This window comes from Nannospalax galili, unplaced genomic scaffold (genome assembly GCF_000622305.1).
Source record: "Nannospalax galili isolate Female #2095 unplaced genomic scaffold, S.galili_v1.0 scaffold231, whole genome shotgun sequence".
Classification (NCBI taxonomy): Eukaryota; Metazoa; Chordata; class Mammalia; order Rodentia; family Spalacidae; genus Nannospalax; species Nannospalax galili.
Window position 1 is genome coordinate 2,597,926 of NW_008330120.1, and position 25,188 is coordinate 2,623,113.

The 25,188-nt window shown below is 49.0% G+C and overlaps 1 protein-coding gene and 1 long non-coding RNA gene across 2 annotated transcripts; both read left to right on the plus strand.

The window, feature by feature from the left end:
• The first annotated feature begins 5 nt into the window (after positions 1-5).
• On the plus strand, positions 6-5,318 carry LOC115071989. Its single transcript, XR_003851051.1, has 3 exons — positions 6-891; positions 3,277-3,418; positions 4,361-5,318. It is a non-coding gene; the product is annotated as an uncharacterized LOC115071989 (long non-coding RNA).
• Positions 5,319-7,283: 1,965 nt separating this feature from the next.
• Positions 7,284-16,845, plus strand: Ankrd60 (ankyrin repeat domain 60). Its single transcript, XM_008842759.1, has 4 exons — positions 7,284-7,623; positions 12,901-13,031; positions 14,471-14,636; positions 16,550-16,845. Exons 1-4 carry the CDS (start codon positions 7,284-7,286, stop codon positions 16,843-16,845), a joined length of 933 nt encoding a protein of 310 aa, XP_008840981.1.
• Positions 16,846-25,188: the final 8,343 nt, after the last annotated feature.

The following is a 25,188-nucleotide window of genomic DNA, read 5'->3' on the forward strand; positions in this document are numbered from 1 at the left end:
GGAACTGGCCCTTTCCCACTGCTCATTTTTTTGTAAATAGCACTCTTTATCTGTTTCCCATTTTAACTCCTTCATTATTTTCCCTGGGCTTAATTTGTCATTTCCCCTCCAAACCCAGCTTTAGAAATTTGCATTTAGGAGCTGAATTGTCTCATCAATTTTTCAGGATAGCTTTTTGTTGTTAATTTGTATGCTTTCATGATGAAAACTGTGCACAAATCATTTCGTATATGAATCCTTTTAAATAATAGCTAAGTAGGATTTTTTTTTTAATACTCCACAGCTTTGTAGAACAATGCTCAGTGATCAGGCTCGTAGAAAAGCCGATCCTGTCTTAAGAGGGCTTTTGCCAGCTGCACAGAGACAGTCTCACTTGAAAATATTGATTTTAAGATGCTCTGATTGTACTAAAATTTTATAAAAATGGCATGTCCTGAAAGATAGCAATTTACTTATTCCACAAGGTAATATGTTTAAAAAATGGGAACCTTAAGGCTCAGGATACATTTTTCTAATGTTAATCTCCACGTTGATTTCATTTTATGATGAGTTTTATGTACATGTATGTATTACCATATATTTAAACATCTTTTTTTCTCTGTGTACCAGTGATAACTGAAAAAAATTACTTTCTCTTGTGTCTGTAAATTGATTCTGAAGAGGTGGGAAGGGTATATGACAGTAGCATGCTTCCGTGCACAGCACTTTTCATAATTTACAGGGAGGGCAGCCTCTCATGCTGGCTCTCTCTCACAGGTGGTGGGGATCCTGGACAAGTTCTAGGCCAGCAGCAAGGCTGCTCTGGGGCTGAATTTTATCCAGGAGCTCATCTCCAGGCTCCGGCACTGCCCTAAGTGGGTTGGAAGGCAGGCTTTCACTTTCATCTGTCAGGTTAGCAAAGCTGGGGGAGAATCTGCCAGGCTGTTCCTCTGTCTGGGATGGTGTGAAGCCACCAGCTTGAACACTGTGCAGTCTGGGGATCAGTTTGCCCAGCTTCCTCACCCTGCAGGAGACTGACCAGGGGCAGGGCTTATGTCTACACCTTGGACACGAGGCTGTGTGTGTGACTGGGGTGGTGGCAGTGACGATGGCAGCCATTTTGGAGTGCCTCTTGAGTGTGTCTGGAATGCCCACCATCTTGACACATCGAATTCTCCATTAAGAGCTGCTGGGGTATTGAGCGTGGTTGGACACAATGGCATATCCCTTCACCTTTAAAGATCAGTTTAGACAAACACTAGCCCCCAGAGAGGTTAAAAATGTGATCAAGATCACACAGGAAGTGGAAAGCCAGGGCTTTGTTTTGTTTTCTTTTTCCCTCCCAAGTGGTATTTTAAGCATTTTGACATCTCATCTTGCTCTTTTCCAGCACCGCAAAGGTAAAGGGGATGGTGTGCCATCTCTAGGAGCCCGTAGGAGGTAGGAGCCAGGTACTCAGCTGTGCTAACGGCCAGCAGAGCTGTGATGGAGCCCTCCCTCAGACCCTGGGCCCTCAGTACCCTTCCTCTCCCTGAAAAACCACCTCAGCCACAGGACTCTCCAGCGCCCCCTATTGGGCTGCCGGGATATTGCCTGGTATTTTTCCATCGCACGGCCTTTATGGAGGAAAAAAAATCAGTATTCCAAATCAGTTTGCAGCAAAAGCAGAAATGAAATATTTTTCCTTTTATTTTTTTAAAATTCTTTATCCCGAATTTAGAAAACCTCCAAGAAACAAGAAACAATACCAGTCTATTTTTATTCAAGAAAAGCCAGCAAGATCTCTTTGTTTTTGTTTTTAATATATATATTTTTTAATTCTTGCTGGTTTAAACATGTAGACAATCCAGGTAAATGCAAACCAAAGGAAGGGTGCTGAGCAGATAGTGCTCCCCAGAGTGTCTTTCTAATTGCTGTCTGAGCACAGCTCTGGGAAGAGGGAACTTCTCCAGGGTGACTAAGACAGATCTGGAGTGAGACCCACCTGGCTTGTCTGGGTGGGAGCTCCCTGCCAGTGGCCTGCCAGCCTCTCTGTACAGTAGTGTGCACCCTTCCTGTGCTGTTCTGGGCTGTGTAGCCTGACGCAGGCCAGCTGCCTAGAACACGGGTGGCACCCAGAACCCACTTGATGATCCTTAGCATGATTGCTGTGGTGCCACTTGCCATGGCCCCAGCTGCCCTCCGTGGGAGCAGCCTCAGGACCTGAATCCACACACCTAGCTGAAGTCTCCACCCACCTGCTGTGCTGAGCCTGTCACTGTTCCTACCACACAGAATTTTCTCATCCATAGAACAAGGCTAGTTTTGCTATCCAGGGCCAGTTGTGAGAAGGAGGAGGGAGCATCCACACACTGTATAGTGGGGGAGCTGTGTTCGGATGCTGTGGGAGCAGAGTTGTGCAGCTGCCAGAGGCCCTAGCCTGGGCGGACACCCTGACCAGCTGCTCACAGAGGCCCTAGCTTGGGCAGGCACCCTGACCAGCCCCTCACAGAGGCCCGAGTCTGGGCCAGCACCCTGACCAGCTGCTCACAGAGGCCCTAGCCTGGGCAGGTACCCTGATCAGCCCATCACAGAGGCCCTAGCCTGGGTAGGCACCCTGCCCAGCTCCTCACAGAGGCCCTAGCCTGGGTAGACACCCTGATCAGCCCCTCACAGAGACCCTAGCCTGGGCAGAGGACCTAGCCTGGGCCAGAGCCCTGACCAGCTGCTCACAGAGGCCCTGGCCTGGGCCAGAGCTCTGATCAGCTACTCACAGACTTCCTGAGGTTGGGCTGGTTTCCTGACCAGCCACTCATAGACACCTGAGGTTGGGCTGGTGTCCTCACTAGCCACTTAGGCCCGTGTCTGGGCCAACATTAAGTTTATTTGGTAGCCAGTCCCTATCTTGGATAGAGACAAAGGTTCTGAACCAGTCCTTGCTGCCCAAGCATGTGTAGTGTGCTGACACTGTGCTAGGCGACCGGCATAAAGAATCTTCCACCGCACACTGAGGAGACAGGCTCAGAAAGGCTACCCAACTTACTTAAGCCCACACAGTGACCAAGAGAGGTTTTGAACCTGTATCTATCTGACTCCAAAGCCCGTGTTTACCTCTTATACGTCTTGTCAAACAATCCCTGGAGTGAATTATAAAACTTAACCACTGAAGTTTACACACCCACATGTGCACACACAAGCATGTGTATGCCTCTAAAACCAAAGAGATTCAGAAGTGACATCTTTAGACTTATACAAGTATGGGTGCTTAAAATTTTTGAAAAGTCACCGTTGGGCTGCGGCTGGCTCTTGCCCTTGCAGGCCGTGATCCGTGAGGAGTGCATCTCCGTGGACCAGTTTGTGGAACACCTGCTTCCCAGTCTTCTTAGCCTGGCATTGGATCCTGTACCCAACGTGAGAGTTCTGCTGGCCGAAGCCCTGTGGCAAACACTGCTGGAGAAGGGTGTGTGGGCCTTGCTGACCTCTCTTCATAGCTATCCCCAGTCGTGACAGATGGCACCTAGGTCCCCCAGGAAACCATGACCAGCTGAGTGGCAGAAAACTCGAGACCTGTGGCATGAATTTTTTGTGTAATATTTGTTACTTATAAAACAGCCAGTCAGGCGTGGTGGCGCACGCCTTTAATCCCAGCACTCAGGAGGCAGAGACAGGTGGATCTCTGTGAGTTCAAGGCCAGCCTGGTCTACATAGTGAGTTCCAGGACAGCTGGGGCTACAGGGAGACCCTGTCTCAAAAAGACTGAAAAAACAAACAAAAAAAAAACAGCTAAGGAAATGATTATAATTCAATCTTGTTTAATAAACATGCACCAAGCATACGAAATATTACACAGCCCTCTAGAAAGGGAGAGGCAATGATCCATCTTGAGTTAAGGCCATGAAAGGAAGCCAACCTCTGCCTAACTGCATTGCATTGCGGTGGTTTTATTTTGCAGTCAGTAAGAAGACATAACCCCAGCCACATAGTTGTTTTAAGCCCGAAATAAGACCGAATGTAAGCTGTGTGCCCAAGCTGGTTGTCTTCGGCACAGTGTAGGACTCAGCTTAAGCTCTTCCCTGCCTGTCCGTTTCTGGCCACATTCTCCCTATCCTGCTATGCCCACTGCCCACTCTTCTCCACACGTGGCCAGTTTTTCTCTGTTGCTGGAACAAAGATAATATCTAAAAGTTCAGTTAGTGTAACTTTTAAAACATGTGCTACTACTGGGAATCTGTCTTCAAAATTCCAGAAATATTTTGGAAGGCATTTCATCATTTTAAAGGACTTTAGTGTATGACTTCATGATTCATTGTCTTGGCCTGGGTTTTAAAATAAAAAACTGGAACATGTTCTAGAACACAGTTCATGGCACATGTGACTCCAGCTTTTTTTTTTCTATTTGTAGCATAATTTAGAAATGCTGGGGACCTTCATCTTGAAGTTGTTGAAGAGCCCATCTTGGCTCTGTGGTCTGACCCAGACCAAGATGCTTCCTTTTTAGCCACCCTGGAACCAAGGCGGCAGAATGTTACAGACACAACTATACTGGAAAACCAGAACTAACTCCTCTGTGAAGAATGCGCATGGCTGTTTCGCAGTGTACATACGACTTATAACTTGAAGGGGAACTGAGAATTGCCGAAGGAGAAAAAACCAAAAGTTTTCTGTTGTGTATCATGTGACTGAGTACCGTGTGCAGCCAAAGGGACTAAAACTTAGGTGGAATCTTATTTCAGATGATCAGACCAGCTCCTGCTCCCTACCCCAAAAAGATCTGATCTGTGGCAGTCTATAGAAAGGGTGTAGGCCCAGGCACCGTTGGTGGCTGTTGAGGTTCCACGCCATCAGATTGTGGAGAGTAGGATTTTGTTTGTTTTTAAAAGACACTTTATTATTTAAAAATCCCTCCTCAGAGCCAGGTATAGTGGTGTACATCTGTAATCCCAGTACACAGGAGGCTGAGGCAGGAGAATCAAGAAGTTCAAGTCAGTCTAGAGAATTCCAGGCTTGCTTGAGCTATATATAACAAGACTCCTTCCCAAAGAAACTGAACATAAAGTCCCTCTCAGCAATAAAACAGGTTATTAGAAGCTTGTCTTTATTAGACTTGCATATGTGCTTCCCTAATGCTTTCTGATAAAATTTGGTTTATATTTTATTTCCAATTGAAGTATTGTACATATGTAAATAACCTGAAAGGAAGAAAATGTATGAATATAATATTAGCCTCCTATCAGTGAGCTGAGCAAATGTCACTTAAATTTATGGCCCACTTTGGAGTTGCTGGAAATATAGCTTGGTTTGTTTACTTTTGAAAAATGTAATAGTAAAAGAAACCTAGTAAAGAGTGGTTTATGGCCGTCTATCTGGTGTCATATTGTTATAAACTGTACCCCAAACGTCCTCCAGCCCTCACCCTTTTCCTACTTCTTTCCATAAAGATGTGTGTTGTCCTTTGGGAGAGATATAGAGTCCAAAGAGTTTTCATCTTTACATGGGCACATTGTCACATTCAAGAGCTTGGGAGGGAGTTATCGCTGAGATGCATGGATATCGACTTCTGCTTTAGACTCAACAAAAAAGAAACCATAATTCTGAACAGAACTTGCACACAAATTACATTGATTTGGGGAGTTAAATTATGTATTCTTCAGGTTGGATTAAGTACTTAGAACATGGGTTTCATACTTTTAAATTTTAGACTAAGAGAAAGATATAGTAGAATTTAAACAGATTTTTCATTAATAATCCTGTATTCTATAAACATTTGATTAAGTTCTACATTCGTGTCTGTTCCTTTGTGTGGTTCTAATTTTTAACTTGGCAAAGGTGGCAGAGGAGGAAGAGCAGCCCACGGGGCCCAGGAACTGGTGCAGAGAGCCTGGGACTGCTGTTCTTTCCTCTTCGATCTTTTTTTGTGAACTTTTTTTTCAATTGTGAAGTTACATATTGAATTTCCTGGTGTACAGGATACCCCCCTCCCCGAATGCCATTATCTTGTTCTTTTAAAAGAAAGGAAGGCATTGAGAGTCTATATTATGCCAAAGAGAACTTGATGTGTGTGAAAATATCAAATCACAAGCCCCAGTAGCATTCAGGAAACTTTGGCCAAGAAAAAAGGAAAAAAGAAGTCCTTTACTATGTGCCTAAAGTAAGTTTGTTGTGTTTTGCTTTTTACTGCTTAGAAGTGAGATTGTATCAAAATCTGTTGATCTAGCAACAAGGACAGTGATTCAACTGGAATCTTGCATTCTATACAGAACAGAGTCAGCCAGTGTTCTGAGGTGGAATTTGGACGCTAAGTCACAACATTTATAAAGATGGTAGCTCGGTAATAGAGAATTTACCCAACATGGGTGGAATCATGGGTTCAATCCCAAGTGTTGTAAGATTTAGCCAAAGATTGTAGAGACTAGTGACTGGTCCAACCTGTACACTTCCAATTCACATTAATGCTGTCATTTAGTATGACTGTCCCTCCAATACAACCCCCCACCCCTCCATTTGTGGCTATTTTCAGACAAGGTCTGACATACCCAGGGATGACCTTGAATTTCTGATCTTCCTGTCTCTACCCCCAAATGCTTGGATAAGAGGCATGGGCCACTCTGCCTTACCAAAGTCCATTTTGTGACTAATTTCTCTGCAAAATGCAAAAAGTATTTGTAAAGTTTCTGTTTTATTCTTGGTAACAGTTTTTGAAGGGATCTCTGCCCTTTCCCTGGCCTCTGCTTCCATTGTCAGATTCCCTGCTGGGGTCTGGTATTTGCCCCCACCCCGACATAAGCTTCCTGCTCCCCTGAACACTGGCGGGGGGACCCGTGGAATAGCTCTCCCTGGAAAAGCATCCTAGGCCTGGGGCCATCTAGGCCAATCTTGTGTGTTGCATAACCTTTCTCCCTCCAAGGGTGGGTTCAGAGTGGAGTGCTCTGGGTTTGATGCTAGTTTAGAAGCAGGCCTCTCTCACCTCCAGCATAGCCTAGGCTGCCTGCAGAGAGGCCCAAGGCTATAGGGAGTGCCACTTTCTCTCCATTCTGCTGGAAGCCCCTGGGGGGAGGGGGTTGCCCAGAGACCATCTTGTAAGCAATGTGCATGCCGGGGTGACTTCGAGTGGATCCAGGTGCAGGCTGTATTGAACAAAGAAGGAAAGCTTCGTAGCTGAGGCTGACGGCAGGGGGAGCGGGCTGGGGTCGCCGACGTCGGTCTCCGGAAGCGCGGGCGCCCTGCGCGGTCCCGGCTCCAGCATCACAGTTGGCGGGGGCGGGATGACGCGCGGTGCAGCCACAGGATGACGCGGGCCTTGCGGCGGACGGGCGGAGGCGGCGGGGATGGCGGGGGTGGTCGGGGCGAGTGCAAGGCCCGGGAGGCCCCCCGGGGGCGCCGCGAGGCCCGACTCCCAGGTGGGCCGGCGCTCCGGGGACGGGCGGCAGACCCCCAGCCGGGCCTACTCAAGGGGCAAGCGCCTGGCCAGGGACTCGCGGGCCGCCACCGAGTCTCCAAACTGGGCCCCCGACTTATTCTCCCTGCGGGTGCGGCTGGAGGAGACCGGGGAGATGTTCCGCGTGGCCAACTGCCGCATTGACATGACGGTGCGGGAGCTGAAGGAAGAGCTGGATCTCATGGCCGGCATCCCCATCAACCTGCAGCTCCTGAAGTTCCTGGACCAAGGTGGCCCCTGCCCTCCTCCCCTCCACACCCCACGAGCCCCCTCCACTCAGGGGCCCCTCTCCTGCCCTGAGTCCCCAAGTGTCCAGGTCAACTCCAACCATCTCAAACCTCAAACTAGGAGAGCTCCATGAGGTCCTGGCCACTCAGGGTCTCCCAACTCCAGACAAATCTCAAGGTGAACCTTGTCCACAAGCGTCCTGCCTGTCTTGAGCTGCACCTGCCAACCTTGCAAGTACTGGTCACTCAGCACCCCAAATCTCAAGATCCTCCCAGCAGCCCAATCCCTTTTGAAGTTGCTCTGTCCTCATGAGGGACCCAAGTGCCCAAGACAACCATGTCTACAGAAGACTGTCGACCGGAAACAAAACTGGCCCTTAATAGAATCCCCAAACCAAGGGCAAGCCTTAGCCCTCTGAGAACCCCAATCTCAAAGCATACCCCAAGTTCTCATGCTGACTTGAAAACATCAGAACCCCAAATCCTCTAGCCAGCCTGCTTATGCAAACATACCAGAGGCTAGACAAATCCTACTGACCCTAGGACCCCAAACCCAGAGCACCCCTGCCCAGAACAACCCCACATCTCCAGGCTAGCCATGACTAACTCAGAACCCCGAAACTCCAACTTTGTCCACACAAAGATGCTCAAACTCAAAATAAGCTTCTGCTCTTCCCAGGACCCTCAAGACCAGGACAGAGTTGGCAGAGACTGAAGCCTAGGTCTCTAGGCTTAGAAGCACAAACCCTCTACCAGCAATGTCCATTCAAGGAAGCTGAACACTAAATTGTGCCCCCCTCTCAGGTCCCAGAGCAAACATGGTCAAATTAAAGCCCCAAATCTCCAAGCTAACCATAACTGTTCAGAGCCTCCAAACTTCTATCAACTGTCCACAAAGAAATGCTAAAACTCAGAATATGCCATTCTGTAACCCCCAAACCCAGAACAAAGATGAACCTCTAAATCTCCCACATTAACCACTACCACTGAACCCCCCAGACTCCTGTGTATCCATACAAGGATGCTAAAATTCAAAACAAGACTTGCCTATCCAAGAACCCAGGACACATCTTCCAAAGACTGAACCCCCAAATCTCCCATATTACCCATTACTGCAACCCCCAGACTTTCACCAACTGTGTACATAAAAAGATGCTAAAAGTGAAAATAAATTCTGCACGTCCTAGGACTCCCAAACCCAGAACAAACCTGAACCCCAAGTTTGAACTTCAAAAATCCAGGCTAGTCATGCATCCCTCAGAACCCCAAATCCTCTTCATATAAGTGTGTCAAAATTAAACCAAATGCTTCCCACGTTGGGATCCCCAAAGGCAAGATAGATATGTCCAAGACTGAACCCCAAATCTCCAGGCTAGCCATTACTACCTCAGAACCCCAAATCCTCTAGCAGCTGCATCTACATGAGGATGTTGAAGTTCAAAACCAACCCTACCCACCTTCAGACTTCCCAAACAAGAGCGAGCCTGACCAAATCTGAGCCCCAAGTCCAAGTCCCCAGGCTAACCATGTGACCATCAGGACTGGGATCCTCCACAGCTGTGTCCACACAAGGATGCCCATCTCAGGGTCCCAAAGGCTGTCCACACACTGCCATGTCTGAACCTCAAATCCTCCAGCTTCCCCTGGCCACCCCAGCACCCTAAATCCCAGAGCAGACTCCGCCCACATCATTCCAGAGCCTTTGCACCCAGTTCAGAATCCCCCCGGCTTCCACCAATCATCTGTGCTGTTGAACCCCAGTCTACATAATGATGCCTGACCCCAAAGTGAGCCTTGCCCCCATCTGGACCCCCAGATCCAAAGCCAACTTTGTCCCCATCTGAAAGCTAGTCCTCAAGCTCCTCATGGCCACAGCAGGACCCTAGTCCAAGCCCAGTGTCCTCTTAAGGGTTCCAAGGATGAAATGAATCTGCCCACAGGAGGACCCCCACCACTCAAGCCTACCCTTTTCTAAGCCCCCAATATTCATGAACATCATATTTATGAGCATTCCCAAGCTGAGGCTAGCTGTGTCTCTGTGAGGGAGCCAAGGTTCAAAACAAACCTTGCCTCATGAAGACCCCCAAACTCAACTCCAGTCTTTAGCTAAACCTACCCACATCAGAACCCCAAATTCTAAACTAAATCTTGCCTCCATCAGGACCCCAACTTGGAGCAGATCCTGTCACTATTAAGACCTTTAAGTCTCAGAGCAGAGCTGCCTGATTCCTAACTCTGTTGTTTATTACTAGGGCTTCCTGAGAACCCCAAATCCCAGAAAGAGTCCAGACCATGCATGGACTCCAAATCCCCTCATAGATCCTTCCTAAACCAGGATGCTAACCAGACAGCAAGCCTGTTGTCATGAGAACCCCAAATCCTGAGCAAATTCTGCCCTCATCAGGACCCCAGAACTCAAACCAGACCTTATCCATGATTGGACCCCCAAATCCTGACACTAACCCAATATGTATCTGAACCCTGAATTCCAAGCTGTGTCCTTTCCCACATCAGGGGCTCGGAGGGAGCCCAATCAGAACCAGAACCCAGTACCTGCAGCTGTCCTGAATCAGGACCCCCATGATTCCCTACGTAAACAAACCCCATGGGGGAGGCCAGAGTCTATAGCCCACCTGTCCCTCCTTCCATATCCATACCCTTCCCTCAACCAGAGGACATGGCTTTCCCTATCCCAGTTCCCTACAATGTTTAGGATATGAGAACAGGATCAAAGCCCCTTGGGCTTCATCATCTCCCCACCCGATGGAAATCAACGCAAAACACTTCAAGAAAACGAAGATAAAAAAAAAAAAAAAAAAAAAAAAAAAAAAAAAAAAAAAAAAAAAAAAAAAAAAAATCTCTGGGCTGCTGCCGGGGGAATGTGAGCAGCCAGGATCCCGGAGACACTGCGGAGTACTGCAGGGCCGGGGAGACAGCTCGACAGCTCTGAGAGCAGCCTGTCCCCACGCTTAGTGCTAGCAGACGTAGCCTGTCCCGGGCTCAGTTTCCTAATCCGGAAAGCAGAGCCCCATTAGCTGTAGAATTCCCTGTGCCGTTCCCCTGTAGACAGGAATGACTCTGCAAACTGCCAGTGTGTAGGCAAGGCCAAAACTCCTTTCCTCCGTACTTTTTTCAGTAGGTGATTGTTCTCCATGGCACATGTGTTTTCTTATAGAACTGGTTCAAAGTTGCTCTTAGATTTTTTTTTTTGAAGCTTTATTGCAAGAAGTTGTGTCTAGAGCTGCAGTCTGTATTTAACATGTTACAGATGAGGTGAGTCATAGGGGAGACTGAGTAACTGTTCCCCAACAAGTGATTTGAAGATTATGTATCCACCTCAACTACAAAAGTCTGGAGCCTTTCTGTTCATTTATATTCACCAATGAGCCAGGCTGAGCAATAAATTCAAGAAAGCTAAGAGGGAATGAGAGGTAGGATGACTTCACACTGATGTTACAGTGTCAGCACTCAGCAGTCACTTAGCAACTGTTGGGAGCCTGACCCCTTATGCTGTACTGTCCTGACTGTGGCTAGCAGAGCGGAGACAAGGTGCTGCTCTGTCGCTAGGGGGGATTTGGGTCCCACCTGTAAATAATTGGCCAACATGTCTGCCCACCTCCAAGGCTGCAGAGGGAGGAACATGTGAGATCATGGCGGGTTAAACCTTGCAGTGCCCATGTCTAAAGGGGTCAAGTTAATTCATGGGCAAGGGGCATCCTTGTACGTCTGGTGTCAGTGCCAGTCATTTATTTAGTTGGTGATAATTAGCATTTGTCTGAGCCCAAGGTAGTGGCTGCCCATCTACAAAGGGCTCTGCTTGGGATCTGCAGGAAGTGGGTAGCTAGTGGAGCCCAGCTCTCCTCTGTGTTTAGAAAGCTGTTAGAGGGTCAAGTTGTCTTAGACTAATGGCGGACTTTCTTCCACATTCAATCCACAAATAAGACCCTAATTAACAGAATCACTGACCAGTGTTCTTTATGTACTCCTGAGATTACAGTCTTCAGATAGTCTGGCAGGAGGCTGTTTGATCACATCCTAGTTTGGCCTAGACGCGGTTTGCTGTCAGCAGAGGGAGAGCCACCTAAGTTAAGAGGATCATCGTGAGGGTTCAAGGACCTACCATTCAAGTACAGGCACATGGACCTAAAGCAGTCACTCCATCAGGAAACCAGATTCCGCTCACCTGGGAGGGTCGCTGGTGTAGCCTGGAAAGAGCCAAGACTTTAAGTCAAATCAGCTGTGAATCCTAAGATGGCAACCACATGAGGGTGTGTGTGTGTGTGTGTGTGTGTGTTTGTGTGTGTGTGTGTGTGTGTGTGTGTGTGTGTTTAAAAGGGAAAATAGCATTGCACTTTAAAAATATTCTCTATGTAATGCCCAGCTACTGGCTCTGACCATACCTGGGCTTATTATTATTTTATTGGGTTTCTTTTTTGAGATGATCTCATGACCTTGAACTCCTAATCCTCCTGTCTCCAGCTCCTGAGTATTGGGATTGACAGGCATGTGTCACCAAGCCTTGCTAAGCCTGTGTTTCTGAAGTGGTGGTAGATTACTGTTCTTAAGATGCTATGCTGGGTCAGGCAAGAGTTCTGACACTCAAGTTCAAATACATCAAGCGTCAATCTTCACTTCTGACATGACCATAGGCCTTTAGAGGGGCCATCTTGTCCCCCCTATGGGCAATGTCTAGGCAACATTTCTTGACTGAATGAGCTAGCTCCAGGTGTGACTGGCAGGCTATGGTGGTATAGAATGGGATGGAATTACCTAGTCAAAATGTCAGTAGTGCTGACGTGGAGAAACCTAATGTGGCTGCCATTAGCAAGATCCTTCATGTCACTTTCTGGCCTCTCTCTAGCCAGCTAATGGCAGCATTCCCTAGAGTGGGTATTTCAGTTGAACATATAGAACTTTCCTAAGTACACTGTCGGGCCTGTGATATATAGCTCAAATTTAAGTAGTTCTATTTGTAGAGTTTGCCTCATAAAACCATTTCACTGACTCATGTATTTTTTCCCCCAACAGGACAAGCTGTAATTACAAAATTTTATAAATCATTGCCATTGTTTGTAGGGGGGTCCAGCTTCTATGTAAGCTGAGCCAAATTAATTTTCTAAAAGCATTAGCAGCAGCAGCAGCCTGGCTCCTGCACAACCATCAGCTGAAAGATTATTTTTTGCTCAAGATTCTAAAAAGTTTCTTTCTGAGATTCAAGGTCAGATGTGGTGGCTTCTCTCTAGAGCCCAATTCTTTAAAAGGAAAACTTGTTCCTCGTAGGAATTTTGATGGATGATGCCACCCTGAAGTTCTATGATGTCATCCCAGGCGCAATCATTTCATTGGCTATCTGGCATTATGATGGTTGGACGGAATTGGTTTTGGCGGCGGTGGAAGGGGACCCCAGTAAGGTGATCTCGTGTTTCTTTCAGTATCATCCTAAGCAACCATATATTAAAGGTGGGGGACTCCGTCCTTAGTATGGGTATTTGAATGAAGGCCTCAGAACAGAGAAGTGCAGGCTGTTGACTTCAGTTTTCCAGTTACTCTACTCTGAGCTTGCAACTCCCCTGGGTTTCCTTATTTACAGTTTATAAACCTGCTTACTCCACCCCCAGAGGGGCCCAGGTGGCACTATTCTACCCATGTGTTGCTTAAGTTGAAAATCAAAGTTAACACTAGCGAATGCCAAAGGAGCGTCAGCCCAGAGCTCAGGGCCTTTTGCATGGTGTGCAACCACGTAAAAGTACCCAAGAGGTTCTGTCGCTTCTGGTGGGGGTGGGGGGATGTCCACCCTCCCCGCACAGCAGCAGGCTCCAGCTGTTTGCCAGACCTCCTGCTGGGCTCTCCCGCTGGCTCTGAGGTGGGATAGGAAGGAGGATAAGGACCAGGATGTTTACCCATCCATGAAGATGTGTGGCTGGCACGGGCAAGTGTGAGCTCCTTCCTCAGAAGACATTGGGGGTAGAGCTCTGAGCTCCTGGAGAGGAAGAGGCAGTTTCCTGGTGGGATGAGGGTCAAGGGAAGGTTGGGTGTAGGAGGGATGCTGGGCTTCATCCAGGGAGGTGGGGTGGTGGTAATTCCCGTATTACACGCCTCAGGCCCGGGCAGCAAGGACGAGGTCTATGTAGCTGCAGATAGGGCGTATTTTCTGGCTCCTCTCTTTACCAGTCTCCCCTCTGCCCTGGCAATTTAGTTAGTGCCTCTGCTTGCTGACTCTTGCTCTGAACTAGGATGACTGTCTCCTTCTGCCTGAGACCAATCTAAACTGCTGTCCCCTGTGTTCCCTGCACTTGGCCCCCAGTGTCCCTCCTGCCCCCCAGCCTCACCCAGACCTCTGGGGCACAGTCTTCTCTGGGCTCCCGCAACCCACTCCTGCACTTGAAGGGCTATATCATATCAAGTTGATTCTGCGATGGGCTGTCCATCTGCTAGCAGAGTTCAGAATGTTCCAGAAGTTAGCAGGGACAATGGGCACAGAAATAGATCGGAAGGGGAGAATCCATCACAACTCCAAGAGGACATCCCCTTTTCTGGGGCTCCCTCTGGGGGGCCATGTCATGTTAGCTGATGTCTTCCCAAAGGGTCACAAATACCTTCCTCTGGGCATGAGCAAAGCTATTTTCTCCCTTCAGAACACTGGCAGGAAGGCCTTCCTGCATCCTCAGGCTGACCGAGGGTAACTCCGCACTTCCTGAATGTGTGCTGAACAGTATCCCCTGTCAGTGCCCCTGCCACTGTGCACCTTGGTTTGGGCTCAAGTAACATGCCCCCCCACACACACACACGTGTCCCCTTCATGCAATATAACATGCTCTATGGACAACCTTGATCTCTTTCTCTCGGCCAGCTTTCATGTCTTGGTATTAGCGAGGACTCCTTCTACCGGACAGCAAACTCCCAGAATTTTAAGGATGAGCAATGGCAGAAGTGGACAGCTCAGAGGGCATTCGTAGCCTTGTACATCTGCGCCCACAGAGGCCACAAGGAAGCCGTGAAGTACCTTCTAGAGCTTGGTAATTCTGGCAGAAAGCATAACCTGCTCTGCCTCCCTGACTTCTTCAACAGTGGCTCCGTGGACACCAGAATTGTCACTCACCAAGCTTGCCCCCCATGGCACTCCTTGGGCATGGGCCCCTTAGGACCTATCCCTCAGAGGCTGTGCCTTTCTCTGGGTCAGGTTCTTAGAAAGTTCTTTCTGTTGTGGTGGGACTGAAATTGTAGGGTGCCAAGACATGGGGCAGCTAGAGGGGTTCCTAGCTGTCCTTTTGGGACAGCCACATCTCTTTCTGGGAATGTCCCCACATGGTCTGCCTCAAAGTTTCATGGTTGGCCAGCAGGATGACTGGGGGGATGCTCTTTTAAATAAATCTTCAGGAAGACGGTCATCCAAAACTCTGCTTTCTTGCCCCTCTAAAGAGTGACCATCTGTCTGTCTCCATAGAAAGCAGAGCTCCAGTCAGCACTGTCAAGGTAGACTCTCGTAGCCCCCTTGGTCCTTCCTGGTTGAGGACATGGTGCCCACCACTTGAGATCAAGACCACTTAGAAACAGATCACAGCTTCAGACAGCCCACGCCTTACTTGAAAAAAAGGAGGAAAAAAAATGGCAAGTGACCTGGCATGTGACCCAGGGCTTAGGGCTCAGGAATGCTTTCCTGAAGGTTCTGCCAGCTCCTTGCACCCACTAAGGACCCTTCTCTTTTGCCTGCATCTTGTTCAGCCCTGTCAATTGTCAGGGTAGGAAACACCTTGGCCTTCCAGGGCAGGATGCCGGCATGTGGTGTCCCTGACATAGAGCCTGGGGGATGGGCTAGGTGACACACCGTGTTCTCTGCCAACCTGCACCACCTTTCTGCAGTTACCTCATATAATGAAAAATGGGCTTTAACAGCTCCGCAGTCCTTTAAGCTCATAAAAAGTCATTTTCACCCTGATGGAACCATGATGTATTTGAAGGTACCCGTTAAAAAATGATGGCAGGCTTCGCAAAGTTTTCCATCCTCTGGAGCCGCTGCAGGGTGGAATTGCAGAGGTTACCTGCATTCTGGGAACCTACTTAAGGCCTGGCCCTTGCCAACCAGTCATGGCTCATATGTACCGTAGCTGCGGTACCAGCTGGGTTGAATTGAATTGCTTTGTTTTCTGTGTGTTGTGATTTTTGTTACTCAGAATTTGATTCAATTCCACAAGTCCATGCTAGCCCATCTGTCTGCAGGAGGTAGAGAGAATCCAGATTGTCCATGCTCAGGTTGTGACCCATCGCCTCCCCAGTGCCTTGAGCTACATGCCAGGGATGAAAACAGCAGAGCTCAAACCATGTGTGTTTCTTTCCTCGTGGAGCTTTGATGGGAAAGCCAGCCAATGATTACAAATAAGTCTGTGGCCAGTCACATATGGGATATTTTCGACTCATTGTCTACTGAGCTAATATGGAGTGTGTAGAGTGTACAGGAAGTCACTAAGTGTAATGAGAACAGCATGTGCAGAGGGCCTGAGGAAGGGTGCAGAATGGTGTGTTTAAGAGTAAAGACGGAAGGCAGGTGTAGCTGGGACTTTGGAAGCAGGGGTTGGGGGGCATGGGGAGGACTCAGTGGGAAAAATGAGGGAGGGGGCAGAATAGTGTTACAGTAATTAAGGGAGTGGCTGAGGCATACCTGCAATGATCGAGAATAGTAATCCTAGGTAGCAAGATGCAGGGACCAGCTTGCAATGAAAGATTGTCAAGACCACCAGGTACCCCAAGGGGCCAGGCTGGAGGGAAGGAGTACTGGACTAAGGTGGGCTACAGTACTCCTGGGAGCAAGCATCAGCTCCCCCTTGCATCCCTGCCATGGCCATGGCCCCTTCCTTGCTGCACATATGTGTCAGAGGGTAGGGCTTGTGGCAGGGAGAACAGCCCACCCCAGAGGGTCTTTTTAATCTCACAGGTGCAGACTGCCTGGGGAAATCGCCACTGGGAAGGACACCCCTCCATGTGGCTGCAGCCATGGGCAGGGTAGACTGCATCGCACCTCTGCTGGAGTATGGTGCCTCCATCCACGACAGCGACACCAATGGGGACACGCCCATCAGCATAGCACGCCACCTGAAGCGCCCACATTGTGCGCACAAGATGTTCCTTCTCTATTGGATGACCAAGTCAGGCACCAAAGACCCCACCAACCTGATGCTGAGAGAGGCCCTGTATAAAACCAGTTCCAGTTTCAACAAGACCTCTAACTAGTTCCCCTGGACACTTCTGCCTACCCAGTCTGCCCTGGGATAACCTTGCAGAGCTCAACCCCACAGTGGCCCCCACGGCACTCATCAGGCAAGACAAGGGACTGAATCAGATGCCAAATTGCCTGTCCTCATGTCAGCCATCTCTAGGAGGGTGTTGATGGAGCAGGTGAGTTTTTATGTCTCTTTGGTAATCTACTCCGTCCCACCAGGCTGACAATGCCAGGCTTTAATTTTGAGCTCTTTGTACGTGGCACCCATCTCGCCGGTTGGGGTGATGGGAGCCAATTATCTCTCCCTTCTGAGACCATCTAATGCACTGGCATAATAGAAGTAATAGCAGTAATGATAATAGCTCTGTGTTATCGTGCAGAGCGGAGCACCGGCCTACGTCGGGAGGTCCTGTGCAGCATGGGTTGTGAATTTGTTTGTCAAAGCTACGCAGCTAAATGATTCTGTGGCCAGTGATGGGGTGTGTTTGCCTGAGCCATCTCTGGGGTGGGTCTGTCCGGGGGGGATTGGATGAACCTCCAAACACATTGTCCCAAGGGAACACCTTCTTACCCTTATGGCTGTGGAGACAGGTGGCGTTAGGTGTAGGAGACAAACGTGTACTTGCAGAGCAGACAGAGGCTGGCAGCCTCTTCCTGTGGCCCCAACCCCAGTGTCCCTACAGCCCCTCCTGCCCCTTTCCCACATTCCTAAGCGCCTGACTTTCCCTGGGAGCAGACCAGCTCTGAGTACCTGTCTTTAACCCAAAGCCCCATTTGATATACCACCTTAGACTGCCCTTCAGGGCTGGCTGTGGGATTGAGTGAGCCAGGTACAGGAGAAAAGCAAGGAAAATGAGGAGGCGGCCCACTGACTGAAGAGGGCATGGGGACCCAGATCCAGCAGAAAGGCAAAGCAGAAGCTGCTAGATTGTTCTAGAACTTTCCCCAAGCTGAAACCTGACATTCTTGATAGTTTAACTCCTGATTTTAAAATGTTGCCTTGAAGTTTTGAAGAAGTGCGATGGTCTAAAAGGCACAACGGGGGACAGTTACTTGCTGCCTAACAATCTGTTACTAGAAGGAACCTACGTCCCATTAGTACCATCCACGCCTTTGAGGCTGTAGCCTGGGACAGCCATAGGCCTTGAGATGACACACATCACTGCTGCCCCTGGTGGGTCATTTACATTTTTCTGGGGCCCTGAACCCTAACACAACTTCAGGAATCTGTATATGTGTGGTAAAGGTCTCCTGGTCATTCATCAAGTCGTTTTTGGGGGGACAAGATCACCATTGTACCCTGGCTGCCCTTCTTTCCCCTACAGCCGGATCTAGCTTTCAAATTAATGGTCCTTGTTTCCTGCTGTCACAGCAGGCCCAACCTATGTTGACGATGGTCTTACACCACCGACGTGACTGTGCCCGGCTTAGCCATCTGTTTGACAAATAAGAGTCAGGAGAATGTACATCAGCATCGACGATGTCAAACCCTGATCTTATTTTTTGGCAGGCGTGCTCCAAAGTCAATAGGCAGATATTAAACAACCCCAATCCATCGGGTCCGGTCACTTAGCTAATGAGGTGTGCAGAAGGCGGGTGACTTATGGGTACCCTTTTAACTTAACAAGTGGCCTCCCTCCAAGTTGCATGTTCGCCAGGAGCTTACTAAGCAGTCTTTGCTGTTGGAAGGGCCACCTGCCTGGCACAGGGACCCGCAGTTTTGGGGATAAGAACTCTATTTCCATTTGCCCCCAATTCAATTAGACACTTGGCTAGATGTCAGGGAACTTTCAAACTCTCTTGGTGCCATTTTCCTTGGGCTGGTGCAGAGTCACTTGGACATCTTCCTGGGTCCTGAGGACTCTGCCTTTGAGATCTTGTCAACAGCTGCATTAGACCTGGAGTGTAGCTTGGGTGAGGGTTTGCCTAGCATCCACGAGGCCCTGGACTGTGAGTGCGTGTGGGTACACACACACACACACACACACACACACACACACACACACACACACAACCTGCAAATCACATAAAATCAAGCCCATATGACATGCTCTAAGAGAGTAAGTCCACCTGTTTGTGAGGCACCATTGGTTGGCTCAGTGATCCATTTTGAGCCATTTCATTGAGTGTTTATTCTGAAGAGTTTTTGTTCACACTTTGGGAGTTAACAGAGAGTGAAATGAAGGGAAAGTGTATCTTTAGCATTTCTGCAGGATTTGAAACCTCCTTGGCCCAGGCACTGGAGAAGAGCTGGAGTACTAAGGGAGCCCTTTCTGCAAGAACAGGACACTGGCTTCCTACAGAGCTGGCCCTTCCAGTTACCAGGGACAGGAATCACCTGTGTGGAGCACAGGGCTGGGAACAGTTCAGACCTTGGGGTACATCTTCCTGCCTCTGCCACAAGCCTTGGGTGGGTTCTCATCTCTCTGAGCCAAGGGTGTTTTCTAGAGGAGGGTCGTCCCCACACCCAGGCCCTAAGGTTGCTGGACAAATCGGAGGTGAGGGGTAACCAACATGAGGCAGCTGCTGTTGTCTGAGATTTTGGCTGGGAGCCCACTGAAGCTGGGGGAGATGCTGGACAGTTGAGAGAGGAGTCACAAGACCCACTTGGTATCTTTTCTGGGCTCACTAAAACCTGAAGACTGCTCCAGGGAAGTTCTATGGTGTATCCTGGATGGCCTTGGAGGATACTTGAAAGACCATCCCTTTTATTCCTCATCCCTAGGAGGGATGCCACTCAGGTGAGCCTCATGCTGGCCTGGGAAACAATAGTCCTGAGATGCCAGATCTGCTCTCGGATGCAGCAAGGATGATGGCTACATTGGCAACTGTATTTCCTTTTGACTTGGCTGCCAGGATGTTCAAAGTCAGTGTCCACCTGCAGCTGGCCAGTTCCCCCCCTGAGGGAGTTGCCACCCTCCCCACTGCTGTGCCCTGTAGAGGTGTGTCATTGATGCTGGGCCTCTGTTTTGGAAGCCAATGCAGTGGAGATGAAGAAGCAGCCATACTGGGGCTGGAGCGATGGCTCAACAGTTAAGAGCACTGGCTGCTCTTGCAGAGGACCTGGGCTTGGTTCCCAGCATTCACATGGTGACTAACAACCATCCGTAACTCCAGTTCCAGGGGATCTGAAGTCCTCCTGTGGCCTCTACTGGCACTGCACAACACAGGTACACTTAAATACATGCAGGTGATATACTCATACAGATAAGATAAAAATAATAAAATATTATAAATTAAAAGTAGCTATATAAGCTGTGGGTGACAGTTGATGGCCTGCACATCTCACCTGGGACTGAAGTATGGAGGGGTAGCCTCCTGGATCTCCAGCCTCTGGTGTGCCCCCCCGCCACTGCCACATATCACTCACTCATCAGAGTCATAGAGCTGTTCCTGTGTGCCTAAGTCTTTTGTTCTCTCTGGACTGCCCTAGGTGTCCTGGGCTCCCCCTGGTCTCTGGTGGTCTGTCTTCTCTGAGCAGAGATGTCTTTGCAAGGCTTCAGGTCATGTGGGATGCTGCTCACCTACCCGGCATCATACACCTGGATTTTTATCAGCCTAGTGTTCTCAGCATGGAGAGGGCACCTCTCTACTGGCATCCGGGGGGACTTTTGAGACTCCCGACCTTGCATGGAGCTATACTGAACACTGGATGAGCAGGAGGACCCCATCCCATCTGCCATGAGCCTTTCATTGTCGACATAGAAAGTCTTGTTGTATGCTAGCCTTCATGGAGCCCTCCAGCCTTGTCTGGCCTCTGCTTCAGCCCTAGGCATAGGCACACTTGAATTCTAGTTCCATGTCTCCTTCCTTTTTTTTTTTTATTTTTATTTTTTGGTGTGTGTGCACCTGTGTTTCTGGCCACAACCAGATCATAACCTCAGTATGGTTTCTTTGGTGCTATCCACCTTTTTCCTTTGAGACAAGGACTGTCAATGGCCTGGAACTCACTAATCAGGCTATACTGCCGGAATCCCAGGGATTCAGCCATCTCCGCCTCCCCATCGCTGGGATTACAAGTGCATTGCCTATACTGTGCTGGATTTTTAACGTGGGTTTTGGAGATCAAACTCAGGCCCTCTTGTTACAGAGCAAGCTCTTTTCTGACTGAGCCATCTCTTCCCCCCAGCCAAACTTTGTATTTGTTATGTGACCTCCAAGCCAGTTCTTGAGACCCTCAGCTCCCCTACCCTGTAATCATGGGCCTCCTGTTCCTTTCCAACCCTGTTGTATCGGTGGAATGAATGACCAATGAGATAAGAATGTGCTGTCAAGACCCTACGACCTGCCACCCTGACCTCTCAGTCAGTGGAAAGGCTGACCTTGCGCCTGGTAAATGTGGTTTAGAGACTGCCTCTGCCCCCAGCCGTGTGGTGCTGGACTAACCAGGGGCAGCTCTCCTAGCCTCAGTTTCTTTATGTGAAATGTTTGGGTGATAAAACTTGCCCCCTGTTGCCATTGGAGAGATGGAACTCCTGGCACAGAGCAGACACCTGAGTAATAGTGGGTACCATTTCTATTACAACCACCAACACTTAATTTGCTTAAAATGTTTACTTGCTGAGAATCGATCCCCTCTTGGATTCCAGAGAGACTCATAAATTCTCAGCAAACCTTATACAATAAGAGTCTTCATCCAGAACTAATAATTCCCAAAGTGGGAGATAAATAATTTCCTGTAAACTTGCTGGTATGGATATTAAGTGGAAGGCTTCTTCAGCAACTTGCAGAGCACTTTGGAACTTGTACCTCCAAAGCCAGCTCTGCGGCAAGGGAAAAAACAGGCTCTCAGGCGAGAGGAAAATTCCAGTCGCTAGGCTCTGCCTCCGCAGTGCGCACCGGCTACAGAGGCAGCCAGCAGAGGGCACAGAAATCCATTAACATTTAGCAAAACACCGGGTTTGTGTTCAGTGGAAATGTCAGGGATACTGCAGTCTGTGCCACTTGGAAACTCAAGAGTAGGGCTCAGCTTGGGGGGTTCGCGGGCTGCGTTTCTGCTTGAGCCCTTGGAGCTGTCTGCAGAGTGGGCACAGGACACGTGCATTGACTAGAGGGCCACGTGCATAGCCCTCACGACATCCTGAAAGGGTCTGTCCCCCCCATCTCCCCAGGAATCCACATCTGGCCATGTGACCAGAAGCTCCACTGCCCCCGGTGCCCAGGAACACACAGCACCACCTCCCCACATCATTGTCCTTTGCCCGTTTTTACATTTTACCTGCTTTACATTCTACATTGAAAATGGGAAAAATGATAAATACTGATAAGATCTGGGGCCCTGTACATAGGGAGTTCAGAGAATCCTGTATCCTCACAAGGTTATCTTCAATCTCTCCAAATACTCCAATTTGGACCCAATTCCCACCCCAATCTGGTAAATCATCCTACAGGGAAGAAGTCCCAGGATATGATGAAACGTGCTTACACGTGTTTGTAACAGCTGCTTATGGTGGCAAGGGCTTGGAAGCACACCCAGTGGCCCCCAGGGGGATGTTGGGGGACATTTTGCAGCTATTGAAAGATCAGTGCAGAGGCTGGAGAAATGGCTCAGTGTTCAGGAGCGTTTGGCTTTTCCAGAGGGCCTGAGCTCTGTTCTTAGCATCTGCATCCAGTGACTTGCAACCAACCACTTGTTAACTCCAGCTCCAGGGGATCTGATGCCCTCTTCTGGCCTCCAAGGGTCTTAGTCAGTCTCTCTCTCTCTCTCTCTCTCTCTCTCTCTCTCTCTCTCTCTCTCTCTCTCAATGGGGCTTTTAGCTTTTTCCGGGTTTGCTGCAGGGGATCTGATGCCCTCTTCTGGCCTCCAAGGGTCTTAGTCAGTCTCTCTCTCTCTCTCTCTCTCTCTCTCTCTCTCAAAAACAAATCTTTAATAGCAATTACTTGAGAGTCTAGAGATGCAGCTCAGTTGATAGAGTGCTTACTTAGCATGCACAAAGCCCTAGGTTCAATCCCCTGTACCCCATTAGCTGGCATGGTGTTTCACAACTGTGAATCTCAGCACTTGGGAGGTAGAGGCAGGACAAGACACTTAGACATTCAAGGTCATCCTTGGTGGCATGTAGAACTTCAGGTCAGCCTGGGCTACAAGAGACCTTGTCTAAACAAAACAAAACAAAAACAAACCCTCAAAATGTCCTTGGCCTTAAGCTGATGTACAGGCCAAGGGGCAGTCATGAAGGTGCCCAGGGTATGATTCTAAGGACTAAAAATAGAAAGCTGACCAGGAAATGTGCTCTTGATCACTGAGACCTGTAAAGAAACCAACCCTGCACATGTCTGTGCTGATGTCAAACACCCATGATAAGAGCCAGAAAGACAGTTCAGTCAGTGTGGTATTGAGAGTCCAAGTTTGAGCCCCAGAACCCATGTAAAGAAGCTTGGCATGTGGGGTGCCCTTGTAATCCCAGCACTTCAAAGTGGAGACAGGCATAGCCCCAGGGTTCTTTGGTGGTGAGTTCGAGGCTAGTGAGAGACTCTGCTTCAAAAAATAAGATGGGTGGTACCCAAGCAGTAACACCGAGGTTGACCTCTGACCTCCACAGGCATACATATGCACATATGCACACACACACCCCACCCCAAATAGCATCCTTGGCTTCAGGCCTATGAATTGCTTTATTCACATGTGGGTTTGGAAACTGGCATGTCTGTCCCGTGTCAGAATGCAAATTCGGTTCAGCATTTGCAATGTTGTGTGATCATCAAGACTATGCAGTTCCACTCAACAACAACAACAACAGCAAAAGCCTTATATCCATCCTCAGTCATCCCTCATCTCCCTCCAACCCTAGACAACCAACCAGCCCACTTCCACCAGCATGGATCTGCTCTCTGGACATTTTGCATGAATCAGGGCTCACAGCATGCAGCCCCTTGCATATGACTTCCCAACATGTTTTCTGAGTTCACCCACAACACTGTGTCTTTACTCCCTCCATTCCTTTACATGGTTGACTAATACTCCATTAAGGGATTATCACATTTTAAATCTTTGTGTGTTATGTATGTGGTGTGTTTCTCCGTGTAAGTGCAGGTGCACATGTGTGCCTGTATGGAGGTGTATGTATGGAGGCCAGAGGATAATCTTTGGTGTTGGTCCTAACCTTCTACCTTGCTTTAAGATAGAGTCTCTTTGTGGTTCAGTGCTCAGTGGGTAAAGTGCCTGGTATACTACCTGAGGACCTGAGTGTGGATCCCTGGCATCCACATAAAATCTGGGTATGATAGTTTGTACCTGTAATCTCATCCCTGGAGTCATGGGATGGAGACAGGAAGATCCCTGGGGTTTGGTGGTCAGATAGTCTAGCTGAATCTGTGAGATCCAAGTTCAGTGAGAGACTCTGTCTCCAAAAACATGGTAGAGGGCTGGAGGGATGGCTCAATGAGTAAGAGCACATACTGCTTTTGCAGTTCCCAGCACCTGCGCTGGGTGGTTCACAACCGTCTGTAACTCCAATTTCATGGGCTCTGACACCCTCTTCTGGCCTCTGGGGGCACCTGCACACAGGTGCACACACACATACACTAAATAAATCTAAAAACAACTACAGTGGAGAGGAGTTGAGGAAGACATCTGACATTGACCTTTGACCACAGTCCCCGCCCCCTGTGCACGTGTGTGCACACACACACACACACAAGGGAGGAAAAAGACCCTGTCCACCAGAGCTTTCTGAAGCTGTAGGATTTTGGCAGCCATCCACCAAGCCCTTCGCAGACATTCTGAGTGCACGTCCATTCGAGTGTGCTCAGAGGCCCTGCACGGCAGAAGTACCCAGGAAGCACTGGGATCACAGAAAATTTCGTGAGACCAGCCACCAGCCATACTTCCCAGAATCGAACCTGAGCCTCTGCAAGTCTAACAACTCCCCAGGGAGCTGGTGTGGCACAGCACTCTTTTTTCTCTACCCCACATCCATTTGTCACCAAGGAAACAGAGGTTCAGTGAAGGTCAGCCACTTACCCAGGGCCACCCAGCATGTACAAGTCGTGAGGATGATGGTTCTATGCCACAGTATGGACACACGAGCTGCCTGCATTCACTTTGCCAGCTCAGAACATGGACCTCTGGGGTGTATGCCTATGTGTGAACTCAGTTCCTGTGCTACCTTTGGGTGTGTCAGCCAATGTCTCCAGGACATGCCTTGTGACAGAGCACCACCGGGCAGTCCTGGGGACAGGATGGGCACAGACTTTTTGGACACCTGGGTACTTAAGAGGGCTTCAGTGTTGGTAGCCTCCCCCTGCCCCCTCGCCTCCTGGGGGTCCCAGCACTTTTTAAAGCTCTGGATTGTGACACAAGCCCTTCCAGACTAGGCTGGAGTTGGTTTCTCCCAGGTGGCGCTGTTGGAGGC

Coding starts and splice junctions, on each gene's coding strand:
- Ankrd60 (XM_008842759.1), top strand. CDS start 7,284: ATGGCGGGGGTGGTCGGGGCGAGTGCAAGGCCCGGGAGGCCCCCCGGG. Junction 7,624..12,900: donor CCTGAAGTTCCTGGACCAAG/GTGGCCCCTGCC, acceptor TGTTCCTCGTAG/GAATTTTGATGGATGATGCC. Junction 14,637..16,549: donor GAAGTACCTTCTAGAGCTTG/GTAATTCTGGCA, acceptor TTAATCTCACAG/GTGCAGACTGCCTGGGGAAA.